Source organism: Coregonus clupeaformis, chromosome 1 (genome assembly GCF_020615455.1).
Source record: "Coregonus clupeaformis isolate EN_2021a chromosome 1, ASM2061545v1, whole genome shotgun sequence".
Classification (NCBI taxonomy): domain Eukaryota; kingdom Metazoa; phylum Chordata; class Actinopteri; order Salmoniformes; family Salmonidae; genus Coregonus; species Coregonus clupeaformis.
The window spans coordinates 51,240,855-51,253,042 of NC_059192.1; the positions used below are offsets into that span (position 1 = coordinate 51,240,855).

General features: G+C 45.0%; 1 protein-coding gene across 4 annotated transcripts in view; it reads left to right on the top strand.

Moving 5' to 3' along the window:
• Positions 1-12,188, top strand: part of LOC121570217 (latent-transforming growth factor beta-binding protein 1-like) — a 153,319-nt gene that overhangs the window by 127,265 nt on the left and 13,866 nt on the right. For 3 of the 4 annotated variants that reach the window (XM_041881703.1, XM_045221703.1, XM_045221704.1), the window contains 3 exons: positions 676-798; positions 963-1,094; positions 2,169-2,297. In XM_041881703.1, the coding sequence (XP_041737637.1) occupies positions 676-798; positions 963-1,094; positions 2,169-2,297 (384 nt within the window). The remainder of the gene's footprint in view (positions 1-675; positions 799-962; positions 1,095-2,168; positions 2,298-12,188) is intronic. The other variant, XM_045221705.1, reaches the window with a different exon arrangement.

Here is a 12,188-nt window from a genome sequence, read left to right on the forward strand (position 1 = left end):
TTCAGCCTGAACATGGCTCCATGATAGGCCCCCCTGAGGTGGGGCCCCGACCTTGTTTGATCCTGGGAACACGGGCCCAGTGAACCAGCAACAGGACAGGGGCCATAAAACACCTCAGCACCCCCAGCTCAGCCCCCCCAGCCCAGCTCAACCCCCCTGTTTATATTGGACCAGCAGAACCCCAGCTGAGGAGCAGACTGGGACTGATGCCTGGACCACAATCAAAGCAGAGGGGTCCAGGCTCCCTGCTCCTCTACCCGGACCCCAGCTTGACTTTAGCACCGTAATACCCCCAAGGGGCCACAGACTGTCCTCCCCCGTAACAGCCAAAGGATGGTCTGACCCAAGAAGAAGGATGGTTGGGCTCTAGGGAAGGCCTGTTTGACAGCTAGATTGAATTGTGTCTAGTTGAGATCAAGAGGAAGATGTAACCTGCTTTGGCCTGACACATCTGCTTCTGTGGTTGTCTCTCTCTGTCTCGTTCATCTCTTATGGCGGGATGCTGTTTCTTTGAGTCTTGGTCAATGGACATTCAGGGTATCCAAGGACATCAAAGTCTTCAACTCTATGAAAGTTGTTGGATGTTTGTTTCAAACACCACTTGAGAAGGTTTTTTGTTGGCATATGAAATGGTACATATCGTTATGCTGAGTGTGCGTGTGTGTTTCTTTGCAGATGTGGATGAGTGCTCGGATGACACCAGGTGTGTTGGCGGCTCCTGTGAGAATAGCCAGGGTTCCTACAGATGCCAGTGTGACAGTGGCTACCGCCTGCAGGCAGACACTGACACATGCCTGGGTTGGTAACACTCTGTCACACAACTACATATCCCATCATTCAATATGCCGATCATGATATCCTGAGGACTACAGTTCAAGCATCGCTACTGTGTTCACTTCAGTGGGGTGTATAGGTGTTTAGCTGAGTGTTGACTGGGGTACTGTGGTGCTGTGCTCTCCCAGATATCGATGAGTGTGCAGAGTTGGGCCAGAGTATCTGTGGGGCGTGGCTCTGTGAGAACACAGAGGGCTCCTATAGGTGTGTGGTGGACTGCCCCCCCGGACACGACCGTGGCCCAGAAGGCATCTGTGTTGGTGAGTCAGCATCATGGGGGCATCAAAAAGGAAGCCACAGCCATGTCAACTTTCCATTGCTTCAGCTGTTTCCCCATCCAATTCTTTGAAATGCTCATGTGCCAATCAAGTGTCTTACTTTGTGCTTCTCTTCTACCCATCAATGTATCTAATCTTACCCTTCTCCATCCATCCATCCATCCATCCTTTCATCCATCCATCCATCAAAACTCACCTTACCCCCTCACCCAACAACACACCTTTACATACCATTCCCCATCCATCTTCAAACATTTCTGTTCCGTCCTATCAACTCTGCTTTGTAATAGACACTGATCACCACAGAGTCAACTTGGCTTGACTCCTGTAAATGTATGTTTTGGGGGCAGTGTGTGTGTGTGTGTAGGGGGGGGATTCTTCTAATAGACTTGTACTGTCTCTTTGGTCCAGCTAACTCAAGCTTGTTCTCTACTAATTAACTCCACAGAACAGATTCCTCACTGACCATAGTAACTCACTATTAGCATCTGTTGTGAGGCAGCAACATTACATCTGTTGTGTTTGCTTGTTTGGGGGTCAGGCGGTTGTTTGGACTGTTTGGGTACACAGTGTTCCAGCTACAGTTTAGAATGCTCTGTTTGCTCAGCTCAGCCAAGAGGATGTTTGTGTGTGAAGTGTTTTGTCTATCGCTCTCCATGATTTTCCTAGTGTTAATATTTGAGCATATTTATTATAGTCTTCGCAGGGTGTGGAGTCTCATGTGCACCCACACACACACACACGAAGATACACACACACATTTTTTCAGTGTATGGATCAGCCTATTTTACCCTTGCCTCTGTGTGCTCGTGGTATGCTGTACTTTTCTGCTTTGCCTCAACTCCGGACACATTTTCAGCTTGAACTCTGGATGCTTATACTCATCCCAATGGCACCAATGAGAGATGTGTTTCAAACCTGAGACTAGCTCCACTGCAGCTCAGTGGGTGGTGTTCTGTGGGTCAACTGGTCCTAATTGCGGCACCACCTCTGCCACTGAGACTGTAAAGAACAACGGCTAACTAATCCTTGACCCTTCTCCTCCTCGTCCTGCAGATATTGATGAGTGCAACGTCAATGCCACTGTGTGTGGCAACCACGGCTTCTGTGAGAACACGGTCGGATCCTTCCGCTGCCTGTGTGACCGGGGCTACCAGGAGTCCCAGGAGGGCCTCGGCTGTGTGGGTGAGTAAGAGTGGGTGTGTGTGTACATGTTTTACTATACTTTACTATACTTGTAGTACCAGAAGTCCTCACAAGAATAGTAAACCTACTAAAATTCAGAGAAGTGAGGACATTTTGCAGGTCCTCACTTGTAAAAAGGCTATTTTAGGCTTAGGGGTTAGGGTTAGAATTAGGGTTAGAATTAGGGTTAGGGTTAGGAGTTAAGGTAAGGGTAAGGGTTAGGTTTAGGTTAGGAGTTAGGGAAAATAGGTTTTTGAATGGGAATAAATTGTTGGTCCCCAAAAAGTCCTCACAAGTATAGTAAGAATTAGCTGTGTGTGGGTGAGTGTGGGTGGTTGTGTGTGTGTGTGGGGGGGTGGTTGGGGAGGGGGTTACAAAAAAGTACCAGGAGGGCCAGAGAAGGAATGAAGACAGTAGTGTATGACAAGGGCAAGGATAGGTCTGCTTCTTAATAGAGACCATCTGGTATAGTCTTTAGTACATCTATGTGCTAGAATATACTGAACAGTCGGCACCTGCTTTGACTTAGAGCAAAGTCCCTGCAAGTTTTAATTCACATTTTCAGTGACATAATCTTTTGTCTATCATTTCATAAATTTTTGGTCAGATACTCAGAAGCACCTATTTTATGTCTGTGCATGTGTGTGCTTTGATGATATAGGTGCTCATTCTTTACAAGGAAGTTACAAGGCTTTCCTTTAAGTGTCCTGCTGAAAGCACTGGAACACTCTTAAAACCAAATTGCTAGCCGTTGATGGCTAAAACTTCTGCTCCCGTCTTGAGAACTTCAGCGGGGTTGTCATGACGACTGAATGACAGCTCACTCCTATTATGGATATGCTGGGCAGTCTGCCATGGCTATATCTGCCAACCTAGAATACCAACAGTAACATTTTAATCTTAAAATTAGATTTATTTTCTGATTCAGTGGCAACTGCTGTAGCCATTAGCCAATTATAAACATGAAGTGGTCCATGCAAAGCAATAGGAAGTATGACTGAGTGTATTTTCCTGACAGCTATTTTCCTCAGAAGTTTGTTGGTGGTGGCAGTGCTAGAAACGTATGCGTCATGCTTCATGGTTCTCTTAAAGATAGTATAAGCATTGTAGACATTAAATCATATGTCATGAAAGACTTGAATGTAATGATGTGGTGTGGGCCATATTGAGGCAGATTGATGGGACTTTAAATACTCCGGTCTTCTCTAAAATTTGGACAGTAGTTTCCCTCTCTGCAGGAAAATAAGATGGCCGACCTTCAATTTGATGGTGTAGCGCACGGTCTCTGTGATGTTTTAAACATATCCCCACGGTGTCTGCAGTGCTCCTCAGACCCTGGGATTGGAAACGCACCGGAGCATTGACTCTAAGCCCCGCTGTCTCCCACACACTGGCGCACACATACTGACACACACACCGTTGCAGTGAAAGTAATGGAGCTGGAGCCATAAAGCTGTATGGCAGCTGTCTGTCTTTCTGTCGGTGTGAGTCCAGGTCTACTTATCTCCACTGAAGAGAAAGATTGACTATATGACATTTTGGATTAAAATCTTCACCTTTTGATTTGATTTGTTTCAATACTGGAGCTGTCTGAATCCGATCTATACACTGAATGTACAAAAGATTAAGAACACCTTCCTAATATTGAGTTGTACCCTCTCCTTTTGCCCTCAGAATAGCCTCAATTCGTTGGGGCATGGACTCTACAAGGTGTCGAAAGTGTTCCACAGGGATGTTGGCCCATGTTGACTCCAATGCTTCCCACAGTTGTGTCAAGTTGGCTGGATGTCCTTTGGGTGGTGGACCATTCTTCTTCCTTAATACACATGGGAAACTGTTGAGCATGAAAAACCCGGCAGCATTGCAGTTTTTGACACACAAACCGGTGCGCCTGGCACCTACTACCATACACCGTTCAAAGACACTTCAATCTTTTGCCTTGCCCATACACCATCTGAATGGCACACATACACAATCTATGTCTCAATTATCTCAAGGCTTAAAAATCCTTCTTTAACCTGTCTCCTCCCCTTCATCTACACTGATTGAAGTGGATTTAACAAGTGACATGAATAAGGGATCACAGCTTTCACCTGGTCATTCTATGTCATGGAAAGAGCAGGTGTTCATAATGTTTTGTACAATCAGTGTAGGTTACACTCAATTTTCTTTCTTGATGTAATATACTGCATGTATGGTCGACCAGGTTATTTCTCAGTCAATAGCTTTTTCTGGTCAGGGCTGGGCTGTGGTGGCACAGCTAACTGTCAGTGATGCGTGGCTTTCATTTCAGCAGTGGAATCAAAGGTGAGAGTGTTCTGTCAGAAAGTCCATCCCTGCCAACAAATCAAACTCCAGACAACACCATTATCCTGGACTAATGTCTTCCTCAGCCAAGCCAAGGGGCATTGAGGGCATTCTTCCGCAGACCCACAGAAAGCCAGTTCTCACTCAATCAGTAGAGCTCAGAATGCTGTTTTGTTAGTAGCTTTCAATTTCATTCTCATAGTTTGAGGGGGTTTGGGTGAGTGGGGTATTGCAATCAGATAGAGAGCCAGTGAGTTCATGTTTTGGGACAAGGTGAAGAATTGGGGCTTGTTTGTCTTGGTGGTTTTCTTAACTGGGCCCATGGTCCTCTGTAGCTCAATTGGTAGAGCATGGCGCTTGTAACGCCAGGGTAGTGGGTTCGATCCCCGGGACCACCCATACGTAAAAATGTATGCACACATGACTGTAAGTCGCTTTGGATAAAAGCGTCTGCTAAATGGCATATTATATTTATATATATTATATTATGCAGTTCCCATCTTTTTCCTCCTACAGGAAGGCCTGTCAGAGCCATGAAAGTGGGTTGCAGGCCCTCCCCTATTGAAGCTGATAGAACACTTCCTCCAGCCAGACCTCTCCTCTGACTTGTGCGCACATACACTACCATTCAAAAGTTTTGGGTCACATAGAAATGTCCTTGTTTTCGAAAGAAAAGCAATTTTTTTGTCCATTAAAATAACATCAAATTGATCAGAAATACAGTGTAGACATGGTTAATGTTGTAAATGGCTATTGTAGCTGGAAACGGCTGATTTTTAATGGAATATCTACATAGGTTTACAGAGGCCCATTATCAGCAACCATCAGTCCTGTGTTCCAATGGCACGTTGTGTTTGCTAATCTAAGGTTATCATTTTAAAAGGCTAATTGATCATTAGAAAACCCTTTTGCAATTATGTTAGCACAGCTGAAAACTGTTGTGTTGTTTAAAGAAGCAATACAACTGGCCTTCTTGAGACTAGTTGAGTATCTGGAGCATCAGCAATTGTGGGTTCGATTACAGGATCAAAATGGCCAGAAACAAATAACTTTCTTCTGAAACTCGTCAGTCTATTCTTGTTCCGAGAAATGAAGGCTATTCCATGCGAGAAATTGCCAAGAAACTGAGGATCTCGTACAACGCTGTGTACTACACACACACACACAACAAACACATACACACGCGCGCACACACACACACACATACATTCACACACTTAAAACACACTTTTACACACACACACACATGCACTCCCTGCAACACACACACACAGTCATGCACACTTACACGTATGGTCTCTCTTGCTTTCTCTCTCTCACACACACACTCTCCATCTGTACCTTGGCAAGTGTTGGTTGGTCCCACCCCAGCCCTGTACAGCCAGCTACCTCCATTCTCCTGCCAGCCCATCATTCTCCTGTGGCTTGCACAGATGGGCTCACTTTTCCCCAAAAACTATTGGAGGTGGTCCACCACCAACCCCTCCTCTCCCCCCGCTCCTCTCCCTGTCTCTGGTTACCCCCAGACAGATGCACCCCTGAGCCTCTGGGTTTGTTGGCTGCTTCCCAGATTAAGAGGCTGTTTTGGAGTTTAATGACTTTGTGTTGTGATTCAGTGCTGTTTGGTACATATTCTCCAGACTGGGAGTCAGACAACATAGCCTATCTATCTGTGTCCTTTCATTTCACAGTTCATGTCATTGAATGGAACTCTCTCTCACTGTCAAGTGATTTAAGTGACACGTTTCATTGACAGTACTCCCCCTCTCTCTCTCCCTCTAGTCCAGCTGCAACGTTGATCAAGATCAAGATTCAACCAGCTTTTTCCTCATTCTGCTGGACTGAGGTTGGGGTTGGGGTAGGGGTAGGTGTACCGGTTGGGGCTGAACCCAGATGGTGACTGTGCAAGGCGAACAAGGTGCTTCAGAATCACGCCAGACAGACCGGCTTTTAATGAGGGCACTGTGGTGCGTGCTGAACCCAGAAAAGCAGCAGCAGGTTTTAATGTCAACTAATTAATTATAGATTCTCCTCAATAGTGGTACGCTTTGAGCCGAGCGTTGAGGAAGGGTTATAACTAGAGGGGGGAGAGGGACTTTTATTTTTTATTTTGGTCTGCTTCCTGCATTGTGTACCTGGCTGTTAATGAGCTTTCCAATCCATGGCAGCAGATATATGCGGTGGCGGTCATTGTGGGAGGGTATGCCAAGCCATCTGTGCTCTGAATCACACTATGACACAGTCTCTATGGCTCTTGCGACTGGCTATTTCTGCCCAGTCACATACTGAATTAACAACAAATAAAGTTAACTACGCAGGAAAGGATGTTTGCCTCTGTGTGCATAAAATTAAGTTGTATATAGCCATAGAAATAGAGCAAAGGTTAAATCCTTCTACTAACTAACCTAGCTTTACTATACTGTAACTCAACATTTCTCTACGTTTACACATGAAAACTAAATGTCCATATTGTGGTATATAAACCTAAATGTGACCGACCGGCTCGATTCGGTCTTATGTAGCAACATTTGAAATTGTGTTTTTTAAATTGGATAAAAGAGACTCAGAGCTAGACAATTGTATATCATACAATACAGTTGTGGAACAATGGGAAAGTAATTCTGCTTTGAAAGTTGATAAACTTACCCTACTTTTGAGAAAATGGCCCTTGAATGTTTTGGTACACCTACTGGTGAGCTCCTCTTTGTCTACACCCTCTTAAGCCTTAGCCCCACCCATCTCTTTAAGGATTCACATGCGAGGCTAAACAGAGTGAGTATAATAATATAATAATATGCCATTTAGCAGACGCTTTTATCCAAAGCGACTTACAGTCATGCGTGCATAAATGTTTGTGTATGGGTGGTCCCGGGGATCGAACCCACTACCTTTGGCATTACAAGCGCCGTGCTCTACCAGCTGAGCTACAGAGGACAGTGGGGTAGTGCATTAAACAAAGAAAGATTTCAAGACTAAAGGGTGGTTTATACTACGTCTATCGAAATGTCTGTATACAGTTGTCGCAGTGACATCATTAACATTCTATTGTCGTCCGACATAAAACTTGTTGTTGTCGTTATGAAAAAGTATGAACACAAAAACGACAGGCTACATGACTTCAGCAGCCTGGTGGTTCAAAATAGCATAACTGGTGTATTTTAACACCAATGAACCCATCTGTTTAGAAATGAATTTAGTATATCTCAATCTAGCAAACTAGGCAACTAAAAGCAACTTTTAAACAATGTTTTGGTTAATTTCTAGCTTATGTTAGCTGGCTAGCCAGTTCAAATAATGACCATATCATATTGCTGACAATGTCTTAACTTTAGCTAATTTGTATTCATTATTACAGGAAAATAAACTCACAACAAGATCATTATTTAATGGCGAGCTAATTACAGAAAATAGCTTACGGTTGTAAGTGTGATGAAATAAAAGCAGGGCATTCTACTGGAGAATTTTTGAACTTGGACACTGTCTCGTTGACCTAACGTTATATCCTAATTTGACTTTGGTGCAGGCCATGTTGTTCTTCACATTACCGTCTCTGGTAAACACACACTATATTAAATAAAATAAACGTTTATTTGTCACAGGCACAGGATACAGAAGGTGTAAATGGTACAGTGAAATGGTTAATTGCATAGTGGAGTCTTTTGTTTAGACATGTAGCTAGCTAGCTAAACAATGAACCATAATCCCAACTCATAACATTACTACCCTGCATAAATCTACAGGTAGCTAAAGCTAACCAACTAGGTTCAATGTTAGTTAGCTAGCTAACTTTAGGCTATAACTAGCGACGCAAATGGTTCTGATATATGAATAATAGTACTACACAGATCATACACGTAATGTTAGCTAGCGAGCTAGCCAGCCAGACAGCTAACGTTAGCTAGCTAGCTAACAGTACGCTTTAACTTGCAATGAAAATGACTTTCTGACAAAATTAGAAATGTATAATATCTGAACATTTAGCTAGCTAGACTCTCTTACCCGTATGCATGGATGAATGCTTCTCCCTCTCGGTCACGGATGCCATGGTTGCCCTTAGTTTGAAGATGTAATCCGGAGACAGGTATTTTATACAACAGCCTTTGTGTGTTCCCTTTTAGACTCCCTCCGCATAATCAAACACCTGAATTTTCTCCATCTCCTTAGCTATCATACTCTGCTTCCACTGGGCATTCCACAGATTTCAAAACTCGGTCCTGCAGAAAGTGGAGAGTGGAGAGTATTAGCAACATTATCACAGTTCTTCGTGATATCTTTAAAAAAAAGCTGCATTAGAAAGGATTACCTACACATACAGAGCAGCTCATGTTAAAGACAGAAGCGTGCTACATGGAAGACCAATCCGAACTCATCTCTCGGCATATCCAGCCCATCCATTATCTCAGCCAATCATGGCTAGCGGGAAGGTCCTGTCTTTTCCTGTGGCTAAACCAACTAGGCTCGTAATTTAACAATTGTATTCATATTTACAGATGGCATACAAGTTTGTTATTAAGGCACAGGAAAGTTCACATGTTCCAGAAGGCATTTCTGCCAAAAAAATCCATTTAGATTTTTTTTAATGTATACGTTCAAATGCCTCACCTGTGAAGTAGTTACGTGCGACATACGCCTAGTTTCCTGAAATGAGTCACAAATGCATAAGGACAGAATCCACTGAAATGGAGAACAAATTCTCATCCAAATGTACTTTGCGGTAGTCCCATTCTGCTGAGCAGGAAAGGCCGTGAAATATATTGAAATATATTCTCTTATGAGGAAAAATCTGCCTTTTCCATTGTCATTCTGGACCGATCCCTTTTTTAGTGCTCCCCTATTGCGACGCACCCACTCTCTTCCTCCCCGCTCTCTCCTTAACACTTTCTAGCTCATTGACAAACTGGCCCACACCCCAGTGTGAAGTATTGGATAGGGCGTTGGGAATGCAGAGCAGTTCAGAGCACGACGGAACCAGGAGGCTTTGTTGTCTTTTTACATTAAGCTTCACGTCGGGGTTGATGTATGTGTTTTCTCTGCGCGTTCATTCATAACTGGAGAGACATACATGGATGGATGCACAACTATAACCACAGCCATGTCAAAGGAAAACAGACATGTTATTGGAGTGTGAAATAGCCTTTTGAGTGTTTTTCTTCCACAATGTATAGGCCTATTCATTGATTTTGAAAACATTGAGTGTTTTGTTGAAGAAAAATCAATTTCCAAGGGTATATCACCAGCTCCTCATACAGTACACTACTTAGTATTTTAATGTGTCTTTATAAGCTACTTGTCTTGTGAATGAAACCACACATTGTTAGGCCTACTGCTGCTAGGTAGCTCTCTCTCTGCTCTCCCCCTCCCCTCTGTCTGTCCTTGATTGCAGGAGTGAAGTCTGGTGTGCGGGAGTCAGGGTTCCAGCTGCAGCTCATTCACCATAATCACCTCAGCCTTTAAGACCCGGTCAAACTTTCCACTCATCGTCAGATCATAGTCAAGACAACCATATATTTGGAACCTGACTCCTGCCTCCGCTTCACTCCTGCCACCACCATCCTGCTCTCCACTATCGGGCCTCTCCTTTGGACTCACCACGGACACTAGGACATTACGGTACCACACCTGCCCTGACCTGGATCTGTACCCTCCCTGTAACCTGGACTTGCTCTTCCCCATTTATTGGAAACCTGGACTATTGAACATTATAATAAACCTGTTAAAACTTCTCTGGCTTGGTGTACTTGTCTGCATTTGGGTTCTATCCAGTTAAATCATAACAGTATGATCTGACCAACATGAACCCAGCAGACAGTAGCTCGGATACCACCCCAGAGTGCACTCAAATTTGGACTGCCATAGCCAATCAGGGCATTCTACTTGGCCAACATGATACCCTGTTTAAGACGATTGCTGAGGACAGTCAGGTGCTGCTTAATCAGGTTCAATTACTCACCAATCAAGTGTCTGCCCTTACTACCCCTTCAGCCCAGATCAGAGAGCCTTTTGTTCCTGCTCCAGAGCGCTATGACGGGAACATGGGAACCTGTGGCGATTTTTTGACTCAATGCTCGTTAGTGTTTGAACAACAGCCCCTCACCTACGCCTCAGAAAGAGCCCGTATTGCCTACCTTATCAACTCTACTAGCGGTTCCGCTCGTGCCTGGGGATCCGCGGTCTGGGAGAGTCAGTCGGACATTTGCAACGCTTTACGTGGCCTTCACCACGGAGATGAGGAAGGTTTTTGACCACCCCCGCACGAGGCAAGGAGGCTGCAAACGGTTGTTTTCTCTTCGGCAGGGGGCTCGTAGTGTGGCGGAGATGGCAGTGGAGTTTCGGACTTTAGCAGCAGTGAGTGGTTGGAATGACGAGGCATTACAAGGAGTGTTCATCAATGCTTTGTCGGAGACTTTAAAAGATGAATTGGTGTCATATGATGAATCGCCTACGCTGGATAATCTTATTTCACTCACTATCAGGTTGGATAATCGGATTCGGGAGCGCCGCCGGGAGAGGAGTGTTAGTTCCAAGCAACCTGTCTGTCATCAACAAACTCCTCCCTGCATCGTCCCTACGGAGAGAGCCGTGTCTTCCCGAGTCGATACGATGAGCACTGAACCCAAAGCCATGGAGGTGGGTCGTGCACGGTTGTCCTCAGAGGAGCGTGCACGTCGTATTCAGGCTCGGGTCTGCCTGTATTGTGGAGAAGCTGGTCATTTCGTTCCTTCCTGCCCAGTTCGTCCGGGAAAAAGGGCCGGCTCATCATTTATGGGAGAAGTTTTGGTGAGCCGAGCAGCGGATTCTTCCTCTTCTCCCCGCATTCTGCTCCAGGCATCCCTCCAGTGGCAGTCCCAGAATTTCTCTGTTAGTGCGCTGATTGACTCTGGTGCCGACGAAAGCTTTTTGGATAGAGAGTGGGCTCAACAAATGGATTTGGAGACTGTTCCTATGGACTGTCCGCTGCAGGCTAAGGGTCTAAATGGACAATTGTTGACCCGCATTACCCATCAGACTGTTCCTGTTTGTCTTAGAGTGTCGGGAAATCATCAGGAGAACATTCAATTCCATATTATCGACTGCCCACAGACTCCCTGGTCCTTGGTATCCCCTGGCTCATAAAAACACAATCCACACATTGATTGGGTGACAGGTAGCATTGTTTCATGGAGCACATTTTGTCATGTGAATTGTTTGTGTTCTGCTCAGACTCCTGCCAGTACTGTGCCTCAACCTCCACTGGAGTCCATGGATCTTTCTGCTGTTCCTGACGTGTATCATGACCTGGCATCCGTTTTCTGCAAACACAGAGCTACTTCTCTTCCTCCTCACCGGCCTTACGACTGCGCCATTGACCTCCAGCCAGGAGCCCCGCTCCCCAGCAGTCGCCTGTACAATCTCTCCCGGCCGGAGACGGAGGCTATGGAGAACTACATTCAGGACTCCTTGGCGGCAGGTATTATGCGTCCTTCCTCGTCACCTGTAGGAGCGGGATTCTTTTTTGTTGCTAAGAAGGATAAGACCCTCAGACCCTGTATTGATTACCGTGGACTTAACAACATCACCATTAAGAACAAGTATTCTCTGCCTTTG